The sequence below is a fragment of the Micromesistius poutassou genome (genome assembly GCF_964030765.1).
Source record: "Micromesistius poutassou genome assembly, contig: SCAFFOLD_4410, whole genome shotgun sequence".
Lineage (NCBI taxonomy): Eukaryota > Metazoa > Chordata > Actinopteri > Gadiformes > Gadidae > Micromesistius > Micromesistius poutassou.
The window spans coordinates 1-20383 of NW_028180186.1; the positions used below are offsets into that span (position 1 = coordinate 1).

At 48.9% G+C, this 20383-nt stretch overlaps 1 protein-coding gene across 1 annotated transcript; it reads right to left on the minus strand.

Moving 5' to 3' along the window:
- Positions 1 to 2378: 2378 nt before the first annotated feature.
- LOC311371049 (alpha-1,6-mannosylglycoprotein 6-beta-N-acetylglucosaminyltransferase B-like) lies at positions 2379 to 16220 on the minus strand (the record flags this gene model as incomplete). Its single annotated transcript, XM_084489285.1, has 7 exons — positions 2379 to 2495; positions 3524 to 3670; positions 4103 to 4258; positions 10314 to 10444; positions 12531 to 12664; positions 15390 to 15521; positions 16207 to 16220. Coding segments are annotated over 7 exons (831 nt in total), but the record flags the coding sequence as incomplete, so codon positions are not given.
- Between the last annotated feature and the right edge of the window lie 4163 nt (positions 16221 to 20383).

A 20383-nucleotide genomic window follows, 5' to 3' on the forward strand; every position in this document is an offset into this window, starting at 1 on the left:
AACTGGTTCTGTGAGACCGGTCCCAGTAGATATGATGGGGTGTCCTGTTGGTCAATGTGGATGCATCGAGCAGTCACCCAGTTATGTCCTGTTACGTCTTCATCTCTCTGCCCCTGTCTCTGCCTCTATGTCTCTCTCTTCATCTCTCTCTCTCTCTCTGTCCCTGCCTCTATGTCTCTCTCTCTTCATCTCTCTCTGTCCGCCTCTATGTCTCTCTCTCTTCATCTCTCCCCGTCTCTACCTCTATGTCTCTCTCTCTTCATGATCTCCCTATCCCTGACTTTTTTTCAAGATCTATAACTCTCTTTCACTTCCACTGTATTGTCTTTCTTATTATTGATCTCTCTCACTCTCTGATGATCTCTCAATCTTTCTTTCTCTCTGCCTCTCTCTCTCTCACTTTATCTCTCTTTCTGTCTCTAGTCTACATGATGGTTCATCTCTCTCTACATTCTGTCTCTCCTCTTTTCCCTGATACTTTCCTCCCCATCTCTACCTCATCCCCCCCTCATTATGCCCTCCCCTTCTCTCTGCGCTCTTGTTTCAACTCTCCTTATATTACCTAGTCTTCCTCTTCTCTCCTCTTATTTCTTACTCCCTCTCTTCCTTCTCCCTCCCTCTCTTCCTCATCCATCGCCCTCTTCCCACGCCCTCTCCCTCCCCCCTCCTCCACCCCCTCCTATATGTTGATCTACTGTTTATCTATTCTCCGTCAACAACATTTCTCCCCCCCTCAGCAGTAAACACAGCCCGGATTAGCACACCTGCACGCAATGCCCCCGCACACACACACATAAACCGAACCCACACATACCGCACACGCACAGCCCCCGGCGCACACACATACACACACTGCATGCACACACACACACCGCACTGACACACACACCGCACGCACGGCCTCACTTACACACAAACAGACACACAGACACACACACACACACACACACACACACACATACACACCACACCAACACATTGTGCTCACACAAACCGCCCAATCGCCCACCCACACCTACTGTGCACACACACACTGCACCAACACACACCCACGCACACTGCTGGCCAGCGGGCTGCGTGGATCTCCGCTGACAGATTGAGAACAGCCTGATAGATTAGCACTATCCTCCCTCCGTACCTGTAGCGTCAGAGCAGGGGGGAGCCAGCCAGCACGGCCCAGGTGTTGAGTTGAGCTGGGCTTAGCTTAGCTCTCTCCTTCCTCTTCCTCTCCTCTCTCTCCTCTCATCCTCTCCCCTCCTCTCCCCTCTCCTCCTCTCCTCTCCACTCTCTTCTCTCCTCTCGCCACTCTCTCCTCTCCTCTCCTCCTCCTCCTCTCCTCTCCTCTCCTCCTCCACTCCTCTCCTCTCCTCTCCTCTCCGCTCTGTCTCGCAAGCAATTAGCGTAGCGGCAGGAGGAAGAGGCAGGTGCTAGCTAAGCACTTTTTTCGGGGGGCTGGTGTCAGAAGCCGTGATTGAAAGCTCTATTAAGGAGAACAGGGCGCCGGTAAGTAGGCTGACGCCGGCCCCGGAGCCGCGGGGAGGAGAGTACGGCAATATTAAACAAAGCAGAGCCATTCATAACCGCTGCGCCCGACCGCATGGACGTTGACGCGCCGCTAAAGAGACGACACATATGAATTAGGACGAGGTTCTCGCTGGGGTTCAGAGAACGCTACGTCGTGCATCCGGGAGTTGGGTTTAGTTTTGGGCATAGATTCTCCACGCCCACAGCCTCTATAGGAATCAGTAGATTGATCTGATTGATCCATGACAGGTAATCAGACCCGAATCATTACCGTGAAGGTAATTTACACGTTCCAGATGATGAGGATGAATATAAGTGATTAATGATTCCGGAACGTTTCACTAAGCACAGAGGACTAGCTGGGGTAAGCTCAGCACCAGACTCTAGGTTTACAACTGAATGACTTAATTATTCATCTATTTATTATAATTGTTTTATACGATCATTTAACAGACACGCGTTTCATTAAGGAGCAGATGGGGGGGGTGGGGCGCATCTCTCTGACGCCTGCTGCTCTCTGTAGATATCAGGGTTTGAACCAAGATCCCAGATCAGATGGGGGTCAAACTCCCCTAACCCCTAGAATAACCTTGGTTTAGTCCAGTGCCAGAGGGGTTGAATGCTTGAACAAGCCATCCTCCACACACACTCCAACAAAGAGAGAGAAGGGAAGAGATGAGAGAGGGAGAGGGAGATAGAGAGGGAGAGGAGAAAGGGAGAGGGAAGAGAGAGTGGGAGAGGGAGAGGGAAGAGAGAAATGGAGAGGAAAGAGAGATGGAGAGGAAAGAGGGAGAGGGAGACGTAAGAGGGAGAGGGAGAAGGAGGAGAGAGGGAAGAGACTAAACCAAACGTACATTGGTGGTCATGATCTGACGCACGGCGCGGTCAAACTCCACGGAGTCGTTGAAGTCCACGGTGACGACGTGAGGCGGGCCGATGTACTGCTCCACGTAGGGGTGCTGAGAGGACACCTGGGGGGTGGGGGAAGAGAGGGAGGGAGGGAGAGAGAGAGAGGGGGGGGAGAGAGGGGGGAGATAGAGACAGAGAGAGAGACGGAGCATGAAAGATCACCTTTAAATCAATCAATATATTAATCAATTAGCTAGTTTACTGCCTGAAAGGATTATAAGATAAATAATGGCTATTGACTGATTGATTGGGAGTGCTAGAGAGAGTGAGTGTTTTTTTATAGCTTTCTCGACCGTGTGTGTGTGTGTGTGTGTGTGTGTGTGTGTAAGTGTGCGTGTGTATGTTCGCACGTGCGTGCTGCTTAAGTTCCGCTGATTGGAAGAACTTCTTTAATTGGAAGCAGACACATCTGGAGGAGAAGATGTTGTCTGTATCCACAATGACATGTGTGACTGTGTGACTGTCTGTCGTCGACTCCTGACAAAACAACGTGTTTGTTCACGACTCAAGCTGTTAACTCAGATGCCGGGACTCTTGATGTGTTTCAAAGTGTGGTCGTCAATAAAGTATAACAATGTTTGACAGTTGCCAGTTATTTGACATTTCCTTGGGGATTAATAAAAGAGTATCTTAAATTCTGAATCGGATTTTAAACTAAAATGAACAAATCTCTCCAGCCCTTGCCTCTGCTGTATTCACCTCAACTCCCCTCACATCGTTTCACCTCACCTCTGCTCACTTTTCTCTTTACCTCTCCACTCCTCACATCATCCCACATCACCTCCGCTCACCTCTCTATCTCATCTCCACACATTTTTTCACATTACCTCCGCTCACCTCACCTCCCCTCACGTCATCCCAGCTCACCTCCGCTCACCTTTCTATTTACCTCATCTCACCTCCTCTAAGTTATCCCACATCACCTCCTCTCCTCTCACCTCCCCTCCCTTTACCTAATCTCCCCTCACCCCCCTTGCCGCCTCTCACCTCACCTCCTCTCCTCTCACCTCCCCTGAACTTCTCTCACCTCACCTCCTCTCCTCTCACCTCACCTCACCTCCTCTCACCTCCCCTCATCTCTCAACTGTACCTGTCTGGAAGTGGGCTTCCCTCTGAAGAAGGCGTGGTTGAGGGAGCTGTGGGAGGGGCTAAACTTGGGCTGCAGGAAGACGCAGCCATTGGCTATGGCCTCCAGAGGGGCGGGGCCTTCGTAGGGGAAGCCCAATCCGATGAAGAGCTGGTGTTTGAGACAAAGAAGAAGACAGAGCGGTTAGGATCGAGACAAAATGGAGCGATATCTGGATGCAACAGCTTTACCCAATAAGTTTTCCTCCTTCAAATCAACTCAACCTCCTACAGCTGAATAGGGTCAGTCGGACAAAAGGTCTGTCTTCTGGGACTAGGAGAGGCCCCTCACCTTGACCCTCCTCAGCCCCTCACCTTGGCCCTCCTCAGCCCCTCACCTTGGCCCTCCTCAGCCCCTCAGCTTGACCCTCCTCAGCCCCTCAGCCCCTAACCTTGGCCCTCCTCAGCCCCTCACCTTGGCCCTCCTCAGTCCACACCTTGGCCCTTGGACCTCACCTTGGCCCTCCTCAGCCCCTAACCTTGACCCTCCTCAGCCCCTAACCTTGGCCCTCCTCAGCCCCTCACCTTGGCCCTCGGACCTCACCTTGGCCCTCCTGAGCAGCAGCTGCAGCTCCTGCTGGGGCAGCAGGCCGTGGTTCTTCACGAAGGCCGGCACCTCGGGGGGCCGCTGCATCTCAAAGTACACCGTCCCGTGGACCTCCATGTAGCGGTGGAGCACGCTCAGGAAGTTCTCCCTGCCCTGCAGGAGACACACCAGGGGTCAGTGGTCACACAGGGGAAGATGTAAGGGGTTTGTGTTCTTACACACAGGCTGGTTCAGAGATGTTTGTGGATCTAAACATGGCGGCTGCTTTTTTGGGTCAGATCTTTGTGACGCAGTCTGAGTGAGTCTCCAGGATGCATCGTTGGTGTGGTATTTGTTACTTATATTAAGTCTGAAGTTTTACACACTTAATGTATGTTGTATGTCCTGGCACTTAAAAACAGTACTAAGCATTGTGTAGCATCTAATCCTAGCTACCGACGGCGACATATTATTGTTTCTCTTCTTCTGACTAGTGTTGTTTTTGGCGGCCTGTTTTACTTTTAGTTTTAGTCTAGTCTTTGTGTCAAGCTATCATTTTAGTTTTTATTCGTTTTAGTCACGTTCATACTCCTTTTAGTCGTGTCAAGTTTCAGTCCACTAAAAGTCTAAGCATTTTAGTCTTATTTTAGTCAGAATTGTCCATGACTATTTTTGTCTAGTTTTAGTTGACGAAAACTGATGAAATTTTGGTCTAGTTTTAGTCAAAGATTGTATTTAGCCAAACCCATTTTACAATTCAAACAAGGTTATCTTATTAGTATATTATTGTTACCTTATAGACTCAAGAATACATCCATTCCAGACACAGAAGACGCTCTGTTTTGGATCTACAACATATTTATTTTACCAACCAAATATGCTAGAAGTACACACACATACATTTAAATTAGGGCTGTACGGTATGGACTAAAATTTATATCACGGTATGATTTGAGGCATAGACGGTAACGGTATTATATCACGGTATGTTAATTTTATATTCTAATTTCGATATAAATGCTTCTGAAGGGGTATAATACTGGTTAGGCAGCTATTACTGTATTTTTGTATTACTAGGAAATATTTCACATAGTACAGAAGTATTTTAAGAACATTTCTTGAGCAAAACTGCAATAGAAAAAAATGCTAAATCTTTTCTTTAAGTTACTTCCAGTATGGAGAGTATGGATTTCTTTCTCCACTTGGCCGCAGACCTTGCCGTATAGTTTTTGAATCTCAATTTGGCTGAAGTGTGTGCAGGCAGGTAACGCGTACCTGGGATCGAGTGTTTTGACTCTCTTTAAAGCCCTTTCTATCGACATTTTGAAAGGGAACCATGTCCTTACACAGGTAAACAGTGACGGTGTTTGTTATCTCGTTCCACCGCTGGTGTTTTTTGTCGTAAGGACTGGCTTTGGAAAATGCCTGCGGAAGCGATGTCTGAGATGCAGAGACAGCTTCACGTTACCAGCGTCTGTTTTGTATGGTGTGGAATGAGAGCTTGTGAAGGGACTATTGCGCAGGCTGTGTGCCTGCGCAATAGCATACTGCCTGATAAGGCAGTATCGCTGTCAAATCGGTCCCTGGGAAAAGTAACGTTGCACCGAATTGAAAAAGGAATACGTTTCGTTACCATATTTTCAGTAGTTTCGCGTAACTTTACTTTTCACATGAAAAATAAGTTACGTTACTGTATTTACGTTACTTACTTTGTAAATAAATTGACGTTAATGTCAATTTAAATGCAGCTGCGGTGGGTATTGACGTTAACCCACCGCAGCTGCATCTTCTGAATCTAAATCCCCGCGAGTGGGGATTGAGGAAGTGACGTCGCCCAGCGACTAAACGAGACGAAACAACGTTATAACATTTTGTCTCCCCTCGTTTTGGTCAACGAAAATGAAGACACATTTTAGCATAGTTTTTATTTTGTAAACCACATTTAGTCTCGTTTTTATTAGTCTACAATATTGCATTATATATTTAATTATCGTTATCGTCACATGACCAGCATTTTCGTTGCGTCTCGTCTCGTTTTCCTCACGTGATAAAGGTTAATTGACGACGATATTTAGTCATAATTTTCGTTGATGAAAGCAACACTACTTCTGACAAATATAATTATTGTAAGTCGCTTTAGTTAAAAGCGTCTATGAAATGCCCTCAATGTAAATGTAAATGTAGATGAAAGATGCTTTAAACAAGATGACTTACAGTGAACTGATACAGGTCATAAAGGGAAATGGGGAACCGAACCCAGACCCTTTGAGCTGGGAGTTGAACACGACAGACTGCCCCAAAATAACATCCTGTGGAATCATCTGGCAGTCGCTTTTAACCCAAGCAACTTACAAGTGAGGTTGAGAAAACTCAAAGCAGAATAGTAGAACCCGTAGTTTGAAGAACCAATGGGGCACAGGGCAGATTGGGGCAGAGTAGCTAAGGTTGAGTACAGAGAGGGAAACATAAGGCACCCATAGGGGGATATCAATATGCATGATTTTAACTTCTCACAAAGTTTGGCCCATAGATGTCAGTTTTAAATAAACCAAACATACTGGGTCCTATTTTAGGCAAATCTTTGAAATGTACTCAGCAAAAATGTATTGAAGCTGATACTGATTGAAGCTCTAATTATTCAGGATGTGTGTCTTTGTTATATTATACTTTTTTATTACGATTGATCAAAAGTGACTCTAAAGGCCAGACGTGAATTCAGCCTCTTTAGAACATTCTGGCTCAGAGTTAATGCCCTAAATCCCCCATGAAGTTGCGTCGCGTCTTGGCAAGTTATTTTTGTAAACTCGTCTGCTTTTAAAGGATACATTAATGAACATGACTCATTGACACCAGCCCTCTCTCTGTGGCCCAAAGACCAGAAGCACTACAGAGAAGTCAAGGAAGGTTAGGGTTAGCGTGTGGGCTATGCTAGGCTATGCTAGGCTACGCTAGGCTACACTGGGCACAGCAACGCTAATGAAAAGGAGCTTAGCCTGATCAAATGAACTGTGCTAGGCTAGGCTAGGCTACGCTATGCTATACTGTGTTTTGGAAGGCTAATGAGAAGGAGCTTAGCCTGATCAAATGAGCTGTGACGCTATGCTAGCCTACGCTAGGCTACACTGGGCCCAGCAACACTAATGAGAAGGAGCTGTGGAGTCCACTGTTAGAAATTGCAGAAAACTAAAAATGTCAACTCTATGGCTAATTGCAAACAACGCGCAAACAACATTTTTTTTTACAAGCTCAGTGGCAGTGGGGTATGTGTTTGTGTGTGTTTGTCTGTCTGTCTATATGTGTGTGTGTGTGTGTCTGTGTCTGTGTGTGCGTGTCATTGTGTGTATGTGTATGTGTGTGTGTGTGTGTGTGCGTGTGCATGTCATTGTGTGTGTGTGTGTGTGTGTGTGTGTGTGTCATTGTGTGTTAGTGTGTTAGTGTGCGTGTGTGTGTGTGTGTGTGTGTGTGTGTGTCTGTCTGTCTGTCGGTGTGCGGTTGTGTCAGTGCCTGCCTGCGTGCGTGCGTGCGTGTGGCATGCTTGTGTGTGTGTGTGTGTGTGTGCATGTGTGCGAGGGATAAATGAAGAGAATACTAAAAGAGTCATCATCTCTTCGGCTGCCTCCATCTCTCCTCATCGCTTCGTGCTTTGATCTCAGCGTCTTGTAAGTGTCAACAACAATCATATAAATATTCTCTTCTGCTCCTTATTCAATTTTTAAAAATCCTTTAATGTTAAACTGGGACTCTAAACATAGGCTGGTGGATATTCTTGAAAGTAGTATGTGAAGAGAAGTAGTTTAAGTAGTAGCAGTTAGAAATATGATTTTAAGTTTCGGCAGTATGGGAATGTTTAAAAACGAAATGAGTAAAAACTGTATTCCAGCATGTGAAGCTGCATTATATTAATTTATTTAATTCTGGCTGCTATTGGAGGCTTTCTGGCGCTGGGCTATGAAATATTTAGTAAATCATCAAGATATAAATGTTTCATAAATGTTCAGCAGGAGAGCTGCAGTCTGTTTTCGGTCCAAGGCCACCGAAAATCTTTACTGCCCAACTTTTGATTTGCACACTTTCCCTTGCCAAGAGTAATTAGAAAGAAAATATAAACACACACACACACACACACACACACACACACACACACAAATACCTTGCTGAGGGAACTAGTTGTAGCAGTCATGAACAGACGACTTGTTTATCCAAGATTTTCCAAAATTACATTTAGCTTCCATAACATATCCATAAACTTAGCATAGGCTATCTCTTCCAGATGTCCAACTATTTGACGAAACCTAACACCTTTTGGGGGAGAAGGAAGAAGCCAAGATGAACTATGAACACACTCCTTCATTCAGCTGACATTTAACTCCAAAGCAAGCCGGGAATGGGGTCAGGTGCCGAAAGCGATTGGGGACCACGGGTGATGGCCTCTCGCTGCAAGACTTGGTTTACGAACTCAGAACCTTTCAGCTGGGAGTCAAACCCTCGAAACTAAATTTTTCACCCAGAACACAGGCACAATGAGGTTCATATGGACACTAGCATAACAAATTGCCAGGACACTGACTAGTGCATTCAGTCGATGTGTTTCCCTCCTTCTGTTCAAGTTCATCTTTGTTCCTCTGGGTCAAACGCTCCTGGTTTGTGATTCCTGCTTGTTCTCCCCGACTACGCCTTTTGCCCTCTCCCTGCCGGAGTTATTGCTCCCGATCATCGAACTGATGACCTGTGTACCAACCTTTTTCTACCAGTGAGGAGAACCCTTATTATCCTGACCTTTTGCTTCTGAGTGGTGCTTTTGAGTCCAACACCTGTGTGCACCATTCTTTACACTGAGAGCCCTTGGAGAGGCGACACTCCTCATAACCCGCACCCCAGGACCCCCCAGGGGCCCGCATGACCCCCCCGGGGCTGCAGGTCCGCTGGGGGCCCGCAGGTAAGGTTGTCCCCGTATCTCTGCGTCATGTGTGTATGGAGACTCTGTGTAGTGATAGGGTGGTTAGAAGCTGACGTTGCAACAATAATCGCTTTGATTGGATATTCCAGATTTCTTTTTATCTGAATAAAAATAACAATATAGTCATGTAATTATGATTAATAATGATAATTATCAAAGGGAACCAGGAGACATAAGTAGACTCCTACCTCCTTTACTGGGTGTGTGGGTTCAGAATGAACCGTAAAATATTTATTGTGTTCAATCATGCGGAATGTCCCTATTAAATATGTATATCGATGTATGTTAAATCACAGACATGTAGAGGCGCTTTTATCGTCTGTAGGAAACCAATGTCGGCAGATTAATGTTTGTAAGACGTCTGAGAGTTATGTCACGTGACAACAACTGCCATCAAAACAAAATCTCCGAGCTGTGTGGAGCCATCACAGGTGCATTGTGGGATGGGATATAAACCAGGAATGTATGAACAGACGATGGGAGTACATAGAGGAGGGAAAAACCGGAACAGGGGAGAGAGAGAGAGAGAGAGAGAGAGAGCGAGCGAGCGAGAGGGGAGAGGGGGTGAGAGAGGGAGAGATACAGAACAAGGGGGAGCGAGGGTGAGAGAGGGAGAGCGAGAGAACAAGGAGGAGAGAGGGAGAGAGGGAGGGAGCGCAAGCGAAGCGAGGGAGAGAATATGTAATATTAGTTGTTTGTTGCTTTATCCTCAAAGTCGTGTAAGTATAGTGAATCCTATACCTGTAACGGAAAAAAAGTTAGAAAAAGCAGCCTAGTTGCCGGCGGAGTGTGAAACCAAGCGGGTGTGGAACCAAGCTGGTGTTTACAGTCGCAGCAAACCCCCGGCTCTGTGTCTCTCTCTCCGTTTCATCGTTTGTTTCTCCTCCAGACAAGAGGAGCCTCGTCTGCCTCCGGAGAGCATCCAGCGCTCTGCCAGGGAGCCGCCACTCTCTGCAAACACTTCAAACACCTCCGCCCCACTGGAGGGACCCCCCCCCCCCCCCCCCGGACACGTCACCTCACAACCACACCCCGTCGCCCGTCACCCCCACCTGGGTGGAGGCGACCACCCCCCCCCCACCGCGCCCGTCACCTCATACCCGGCAGACTTCCTCAGAGGGTCAGGACCCCCGCTACCAACCAGTGCTGAGTCGGGGGAAACTAAATCCTGAGTCAAAGCTTCCCTTCCCACACACACACGCACTTAGGGCTTCAACCGTGTGTGTGTGTGTGTGTGTGTGTGTGTGTGTGTGTGTGGGTGTGTGTGTTCACCTTCCACATGCTGGCCTCCTTCCCGTACACCAGGGCCATCTGGTCCGCCGTGCTCCTCTGGACGTTCCGCCGCTCCGTCTCGTTCACCTCCTCCGCCACGAAGCCCATGAACGAGTTATCGGGCGTGTGCGCTGTGCGGACACGTGCGCATGCACGCACGCACACACACACACAAAGAGACACACACACACACACAGACACACATACACATACACATACACACACAGAGACATACACACACACACACAGAGACACACACACACACACACACATACACACACACAGCGGCGTGAGATGGCCGATCAATAACCTTTGAGCGATCACATGTAATGCGCGATCAATAGTGAACACTTGAAGGGAGCGATCATTAATACATTGTTTGTCCATGTTTCTGTTGTTCTTCCATAATCAGGGATTAGGTCAGAAATTAACTCATTATACAGGAATCGATAGACAATCAACCAATCAGAAAGGTCATACAGCCGGGTGAAGAGATGATGTGTTGGGTTAGCGCAACGCATTCTGGTTTCACCTTGTGAAGCGGGCCATCAATCACTCGGTAAATGATAAACGGACTGCATCTATACCGCACTTTTCTAACCAGTGGCCACTCAAAGCGCTTTACAATAGTGCCTAACATTCACCCATTCATGCACACATCATTCACACACCACGCAAGGGGACAGCCTTAGTTAGGGTGAGGTGTCTCGCTCAGAGACACCTCAACCCTCAGCTAGGAGGAGCCGGGGATCGAACCAGCGACCTTCCGGTTACCAGCCAACCCGCTCTTCCTCCTGAGCCGCATGCCGCCCCCGAGCATGGCCGTGAATCACACGAAACGCAGGACTTCACTCATCGTTACATTTTACGGCTCGCTTTTCAAGTGCGTCTTGAAAAGGCGCACGCGCTCTACCGCAATAAAACACAACACTGCATCACGAGGGCGTTGTTGAAACCATCGCGGTGCGCACCATCAACCCCGCCTTTCCTCCAGAGCGACGCTATTGGTCCGGGAGCGAGCTATTGGTCCATGGACGGGCTCCAGATGGGGGGGGGGGGGGGTGGGGTCTGGCTCGGGTGGGGTCTTCTGTCAGGTCTTCAATCATCGTTATCTCCAGGGCCCGGCCTGCCATCCCCTAATAAAGGCGGCGGCGGCGCCTGACGCACCGCAACACCGTACTCATGGCGGCGAAGAGACGGCCTGAAACGCATCGTGTGTGACGCATCACAACTGGTTCAGGGGGCTTAAATGGCATGTGTTGCCATGGTGATGTGCTGGGATCAGTGGTTTCCAAGCTGTGGGGGGCAGGTGGGATGGCCACGATATATCTAAAGTTTAAATATATATATATATATATATATATGTATATATATATACATGCCTCCATGCCTTGTCGGATTCATTTGGAAATGATTATTGACATTTAAAAACTGTATTGAAGGAAATTATAAATATAATAAGTCAACATGTGGCATTCGGTGTATGCTTTTATCCAAAGCGTCGTACGATACCACGAGGGCGTATGTTCTGAGCACAGATGGCCTCCAGCGAGGGTTCAAACCCCTAACCCTGGCAGTGTCAGTGCCTGCTAATCTCCACCACAGCGGTAGAAACCCATCTCTCCTTGCGTTCCTCCAGCTCTCGCAAAGCCCCTCCGCAGCACAAAGCCTCGCGTGATTGGTCAGCATCGTAGCTTACACGCAATGCAGCTAAACTCAAGTTAGGTTAGCGGTTGCCTTCAGCGGAGAGGCTAATGACGTGCTGGCTAATGATGTGCTGCTGCTGTCTGAGCGTGTAGAGCACTGAAGAGGCTAACAGTTGCTTTATGGGCTACAGCGCTGGCGTGGCAGGAAAGAAATGCATCCAGCGGCAGGAGGTCAAATAAACACAACAATCAGTTTCCTGTCTGGCTCACAGAGCAGCTGCGCGTGAATGCTAGCACCCCGCGGCGCTTTAGCGCACTAGCTGCTGATTGCAGGACGTGTTTTATCATAAGAGCGGTGGGGGGAGAGGAGGCTATGGGAATGTAAAGGCGACGAGCGTGAACACAGCTGGACGTTTGTGTGTGTGTGTGTGTGTGTGTGTGTGTGTGTGTGTGTGTTATATGCAAGGGCACTGTGTTGTTGTGTAAAATATGAAATACAACGATAAGGACATTACTGTTGCTACCACTTCCACATGGTGCAGACGTTTCACAATAAAAGTCCTCCACCTACGGAACATGGTCATGAACTGCTTGCAGTTGAGGTTCCAGTAGCCCCAGTTGGTGCGGTAGCCGTTGAGTGTGGCGTACTCCTCGTGGTTGTAAGGCGGCTCCGTGCCAAACGTGTCAATCACCCGGATGTGGCACCTGCCATAGGGCGACAAAATAAAAGCACAGCCCGGTATGACATTTACTTATTTTTTTAAATAATTTTGAAGGAACCGAGGACAATAAATCACAGGTTTGAAATAAAACAAGGAGGAGAGACCACACAAGGAGCAAACGATAAACAATGACTACTGTCACAAGCAACATGTTGTCAGTGATTTCAGAAGCAATCATCAAAGAGCAGGTAGGGTGATTACCAGTCAGAGCAGGTAGGGTGATTAACAGTCAGAGCAGGTAGAGTGATTACCAGTCAGAGCAGGTAGGGTGATTACCAGTCAGAGCAGGTAGGGTGATTACCAGTCAGAGCAGGTAGGGTGATTAACAGTCAGAGCAGGTAGGGTGATTAACAGTCACAAGAAGCAGGTGGGGGGGGGGATTGACAGTCATTAAGGAGCAGGTAGGGGTTAACAGTCATCAAAGAGCAGGTAGGGGTCAGGGGGCATCTTTCTCCAGGAGGTCTACAGGTAGACTGTAGACATTGGGATTCAAACCATGAACCTAGTGTAGTAGGTAGAGTAGAGTGTAGTCCAATCCTCTAGCCCCAGCACAACCCTGCCCCAAAATAAAAGCGAGTGGCTTGATATGAGGAATGGCCTGGAAAAAGTCCTGACAAAATAAAAGCGTGGCCGGCCATGACATTTGAAGGCTAGTTTTATTTTCTCAATTGATTAATCGTTCGAGTGCCAGAAATGAACAAAGAGGTAAATCAACCGACATCCAAACACTGGACGACAACGACAACAACCTTTGATTCTGCGAGACAACGCAGAGAATCACCTCGGGCAGAACTAAATCACCAGGGGAGAAAAAGAACCGACCATGCAAACAATTTCATGTTTTAAAGATTCCCGTCACATCGGTTGAAATGGGATGAGTTACGAGGGTCATCTGCAGCTAACAGCAGTCCCCACTTCTCTCTCTGTCTCTGTTTTCTCTCCCGCGATATCTATTTTTCATTTCTCTATTTTTGCGCTCCTTGCTAGTGAAGACGTCAGCTGTGATGGATGACCCCCATCCCCGGCCCCGACTCCTGCCCCAGCCTGGGCTCACCGTGCTGGGCTGAGGTGGAGGTGGAGGTGGAGGTGGGGGAGGTGGAGGTGGTAGCCCGTACATGTGGGCGTGTTAGCCCGTAATCCCGTTAGCCCCCCTGACCTGTGATAATCTCCAACCCCCCCCCGGAAATATATGGAAGGGAAAATACAAAAACACTTTCAAAGTGTGTGTGTCGGTGCGGAAGGTTGTGTGTGTGTGTGTGTGGATGGTGTGTATGAGTGTGTGCATTGGTGACTGTGTGTGTGTGTGTGTGCGTCTGTGTGCTTGGGTCTGTGTGTGTTTGCGTGCATATGAGTGTGTACGTTTGTGCCAACTTGAGTACCCAATGTGTGTGTGTATGTGTGTGTGTGTGTGTGTGTGTGTGTGTGTGTGTGTGTGTGTGTGTGTGTGTGTGTGTGTGTGTGTGTGTAGTCAAACATATGTGTATGTGCCTGTATATGAGCATGTGCTTTGGTGTGTTCTTGTGAGCAGGAGTACAAAGTCTGTGTGTAGACGTACATGTACTTGTGTGTGAGGGTGTACGATTGTGTGTGTGTGTGTGTGTGTGTGTGTGTGTGCGTGTGTGTGCCTATACAGAGCCGTGTGTGTGTATTCATGTCATATCTGCATCGTCTCCCTCCCCGAGTCTCCTTGAATCGGAGAACGTAAATTATTCACCTCCCTCTGAAGCGGTTGTGCGTCCACACGAGCCGCGGACCAATCAGAGGCCTCGGGTTTATCAGCGTCCACACGCGAGGACATGATGCATCGCTTTGTCTCCTCATCCCGCCGGAGAGAGGGCGAGAGAGAGGGCGAGCAGAGAGAGAGAGAGCAGGGAGAGGGAGCAGAGAGAGAGCAGAGAGAGAGCAGGGAGAGGGAGCAGAGAGAGAGCAGAGAGAGGGCGAACAGAGAGGGCGAGAGAGAGGGCGAGACAGAGGGCGAGAGAGAGGGCGAGAGAGAGGGCGAGGGAGAGAGCGAGAGAGAGGGTGAGAGAGGGCGAGCAGAGACGGCGAGAGAGAGAGCGAGAGAAGGTAAGCAGAGAGGGGGCGAGCAGAGTGAGAGAGAGGGTGAGAGAGGGCGAGCAGAGAGATAGAGAGGGTGAAAGAGGGCGAGCAGAGAAGGGGCGATAGAGAGTGCAAGAGAGAGGGCGAGCAGAGAGAGGGTGAGATAGAGAGAGCAAGAAGGAGGGTGAGGTAGAGGGCAAGAGAGGACGAGGGAGGGGGCGAGAGAGAGGGCGAGCAGAGAAAGAGAGAGAGAGAGTGAGAGAGGGTGAGCAGAGAGAGCGCGATTGAGAATGAGGAAAAAGGAGAAAGATGCAAGTGTTTTTTTGTGGGCTAAGGGAGGGAGGGTGTAGGATGCTGGACTGCGGTCGCCCTTCAGACTTAATCAGCACTGTAAATTCAACCCCGGAGCGGAAATCAATGGGCGAGATCTGATGGGGACCAGTCAGCAGAGGACCAGGAAATTAGAATATGTGCGGCGCCCGGGCAGGGGGTTTACATTTCCGGGAGCGATCCGTCCTGAGGAGTTCAGGAGGCAGAGGGGGGGGGGGGGGGGGCTCCGTGGGGGAGGGGGGGGGAGGGGGGGGAGTCAGTGAGACATTTAACTCATGAATTCAGTGAAATATATCATGAATAAGACACAGACAGACAGACAGACAGACAGGTCCTACTTGTGTCTCCTCAAGGACAGGCCCATGTGCTGCTTCATGTGCTGCAGGCCGTGGTAGTCGGTGTAGATGAGGTCAAAGGGCAGCGGGCCGGTCAGCGGGCAGCTCCCTCGGCCCGGGGGCACGCCCAGGAACCTGAGGGGTCAGCGGTCACAGGGGTCAGAGGTCACAGGGGTCAAAGGTCACAGAGGTCACAAAAATACTCGCAGGGACACACATACACACACACACACACACACACAAATAGACTGGCCCAGACACACACGCAGACACACACACATGCTCGCAAGCCCACACGCATACATGCAGAGACACACAAATGCACACACAAATGCTTGCAGGCACGCACACACACACACACACACACACACACACACACTGGCAGTATGGATTATACCGGACAGTGAGGACAGATAGTGTTGTTTATGAATGTCGTTAATACCAACGTCTGGCGCTGCACCGGGCAGACCAGAGCAGTCTCTCCTCCTGACAGGCCATGGAGCCACCTGGTACTAACTAGTTCCCTACATAGCTCCCTACCTAGCTCCCTCCCTAGCACTCTGCCTAGCTCCCTACCTAGCTCCCTATAGGTGTCATGGTTAATTAACTGCATTTAAAAAGTGCTTTTCTAACCAGTGGCCACTCGAAGCGCTTTTCAATACTGCCTTACATTCACCCATTTAGACACACATTCACACACCAACGGCGGAGTCAGCCATGCAAGGCGACAGCCAGATCGTCGGGAGCAGTCAGGGTGAGGTGCTCTGCCAGGTGAGCAGGGGATCAAACTAGCAACCTTCCGGTTCCCACCCCACTCTACCTCCTGAGCCGCATGCCGCCCCCCCGTCAGAACCCTATAGACCTCAAACATCTGAGGAGATGACTACTGCTGTTTTTAACTCTCGTGTTCAGAACTTTGTTGTGATGCCTCTCCTAATCTCCCATCATGCACTTTTCCTGAGCTGCTCCGATTTCTCCCCAGCGGTTCTTTGTAAATGTGCTTGTGCAGCACTCACTATTTTTTGTAGCCGTTCCGATATCGATTGTATACTTTGATTGATCACTGCCTCCCTTGTCGGCTCCTTTAGATGAAAGCCTCTCATAAATACATAGAAAAGATACATGCAGCTCCAGAGAACTTAAGTTAAGCCACGAGGTGTAGAGGTCTGAAGGCATCTCAAGGCCCACACAGGCAGGCTTTAAAGGGCTCCTGTTTAGAACCAGGTGTGATGTTGATTAGCGACTACAATCCACTTAGAAACCGACACATTAGTGACATCACAACCGGGATCATCTCAAGGGACAACGGGAGAGTCCATCCTGATGTGTGAGGGGTGGATCAGCCCACCAGCCAATAACAACCAGGGGACTGTACATTTACATTCAGGGCGTAAGCAGACGCTTTTATCAAAAGCGCCAACAATAAGTACATTTGTCAGAAGAAGAGAAACAACAATATATCTCTGTCAGTACAGTAAGGATGTTCATAGAACCAAGTGCCAGGCACTAACAATCGTTAGGTTAACCCCTTCCCCGTATACAACAAAGATAGCTAGGATAAGATGCTACACAATGTTAAGTACTATTTTTAAGTGCCTGGGGCGTACAACAATACAATACAATGTACCAGCTGATGAACGTAGAATGTAGTGTGGTAATGTAGCTGTCCGCTAAAGGGCATTTATACCACCAGGTGTGATGTTGATTAGTCATTACCAGCCATTTAAATTAAAATGGACCCCTTTAGTGGCATCACCCATGGGGCTCTCCCAGTGGACTGGACGAGGTGTCAGTGTCACGTAGTGGAACTCTCATCCCCATTAAGCAGCCGTCAGCCCGGCTTACTGCCAACACAGAGATGAATGGGGGGCCGTGACAGACAGAGAGAGAGAGAGAGAGAGGGGAGAGAGAGGGGAGATAGTGGTGTTGGGGTGAAAGCTCTCTTAGCAAATCAATGGCAGAACATGAGTGAGGCGCAGAAATACACACACACACACACAAACCTACAAACAAACACATGCAGACCCACTTAACCACACAGAACCCCCCTCCCCACCACACACACAAATGCAAGGTGTTCACACACACAAGAGACATTGAAGTATTCAGATACAAAGAAAAACAATCCACCCACACACACACACAAACACAGATCCATATCGACCACAAAAGCCTGACAAACCCCAGTGGACACATACGCACACACACACACACACACACACACACACACACACACACACACACACACACACACAGTAGAGATCCACACTAAGATTCATCCGCACTCACACTGTAGACCAGAGACAGCTGAATATATATGTGTGTGTGAGTGTGTGTTTATGTTTGCATATGAGTGCTTATGTGTGTGTGAGTGTTTGTTTACGTATGTGTGTGAGTGTTTGTGTGTGCGAGTGTGTGTGTTTGTGCGTGCGAGTGTGTGTGTGTTTGTGTGTGCGAGTGGTGTTCTGTGTGTGCTGTCGTAGTACTGGGTAGAAGATGACTGTAAATGACAGGTTGCTGAAGAGGATCCATCCCATCTTTGTGAAGCGGTCCTAGCCCTGAGCAGGTTTGCTAGAGGGAGAACTGGCCTCTCACTCTTGCAGAGGAGACATCTGAAGCCTGACACTCTTTTAAAGAACTAAACACAGTCTGCAATTATTCCTCCAACCTTCAGTCGCTTCCTTGCAGGTAAACGCTCTTCATTTTATTTTATCTTGTCGTTATATTTTGACAAACGGTAAAAAGGAGAGCGCTCTAGGGCTTTGCAGCGCTTACACTGAACACACAATGACTTACACACACACACACACACACACACAAACACACACACGCATACATTAACACACACACACACACACACACAAACAGACACTAACACACTCATACACACACAAACACTCACACGTATACATAAAGATACACACACACAGACAAACACATACACACACACACACAATCAATCACACGCATACATAAACGCCCCCCCCCACACACACACACACACACACACACACACACACACAGCAAGCTCCTCCTTAAGATAAGAGGCCGTCCTCTGGAGCCAGACCTAAGGACAACCTCTGGAGGGAAACGTTAGGCCATCAGTCCCCGTCTCCGCTCCAAGAGACCCTCAAGGGTGTGTTGTCTGAGGGACGATGAGAATCACACGGAGGAGAGGAGAACAGAGGTCCAGACACACACTCCTCCTCCTGTCCATCAGGGCCGCTCTATCGTCCATGTGGGGCACGGAGATAAGAACACTGTTCCCACCGCCGTCTGTCTATCTATCTATCCCTGCCTCCCTCTCTCCCCCCATCTCCCTTGCTCCCTCTTTCCCTCCCTCCCACCCTCTCCCCCTATCTCCCTCTCTCCCACCTTCTCCCCCTATCTCCCTCCCTCTCCCCTTATCTCCCTCTCCCTCTCCCTCTCTCTCCCTCCGTCTCTCCCTCACCTCCCCCCTCTCCGCCTCGCTCCCTCCAATAGAATACTGTTCCCTCAGCCACTCGGTCTGTGTCTGGTTCATCCCAACTCCTCTATTCCCCCAGAGAGCCAGGGGTCCCCCCCACAGGAGATCCAGGGGGCAGGGAGGGCACGCTAGCTGTCTCCCCCCCCCCCCCCGCCCCCCTAAGAGATTGAGGGGGCAGGGAGGGCACGCTAGCTGTCTCCCCCCCCCCCCCCCCCCCGCCCCCCTAAGAGATTGAGGGGAGGGCACGCTAGCTGTCCCGTCCCCCCAGAGAGCCAAGAGGCAGGGGGGGGGGGGGGGGGGGGGCACGCTGATCTCCCCCCCGAGGACAGACCTAGGGTGTACCACATCTCCACTCTGGTACGGAAAGAAGAAACGCCTTGGGACCTCCTCCACCTCCTCCAGGAGGAAGGAGGCAGGGGGGGAGGGTGGAGGGAGGAATGCCTGGTGGCCACTTTGCTTTGATCTGGTTCCATCGCCATGGTGACCAAGATTGGGAACCCAGAGGAATCTGCAAGCTCATTTAATGTTTTGCTCTGGCATATGCACTCTCCCGCCCAGATACCCAGCAGCCCTGGCCCGGGCCGGCCAATCACAGCCGAGTATCTAACAAGGGCTTTGATTCCGCGACTGAACAGAGAAGCGGCCAATGGGAGCGCTGTTGAGGTGTTGTCAAAAACAACCACGATGGCTGCCGTTTATGTGTCACACGTTGCTTTGCTCTGATTAGTCACCTACCTTTCGCCTTTCGGTCTGCAGATAACATAGAAATTTAAATTGAACAAAGTATTCAGGACTAATACTCACTTGTGACCTGGCCTGGTGATGTCAGGCTAATGGTGGCTTAATTAGACAAGGGATTAGAAAGAGAGAGAGAGAGAGAGAGAGAGAGCGAGAGAGAGGGTAAGAGAGCGAGATCGATAGATAGTTAGATGGATAGGTTGATAAGGCTCCATTTCACAACTTGTCAGAAGAAAGATGTGTCTCTTAATGCATGTGTATGCCTGCGTGAAGACCTGGTGTAGGTGTGTGTGTGTATGTGTGTGTGTATGCTCTGTGTGTGTGTGTGTGTGTGTGTGTGTGTGTGTGTGTGTGTGTGTGTTGTCAAGTAAGGTTGATATGGTGGAGTCCAAGAGACAGAAAGCATAACGTATTCCTGTGGGCCTTTAGGGGATTACCTGGAAGAGGTGTGGTAGGGCCTTTAGGGGATTACCTGGAAGGTGTTGTGTGGGCCTGGGTGACCAAGGTACTCAAGTGAAAGACAAAGGGCATTTATGGTCACAATGTATTTACTATTTTTATTATTTCTTTTTACTAATTACTATTTTTATTATTACTTTTTTACTACTTTTGTGTAGCCATGATGAGTACATCCTTACTAATAAGTAAATGATTAATGAATAAATGATTAATGAGCACTTATGAGAAACAGAGCAGCTAGAATGATTGAGCACTTATCAAAGACCACTTGGTTATATTCTTCTTCTTGTTTTACTGTTTATTGTTTACTGTTTACTGTTTTATTAATAGCAAC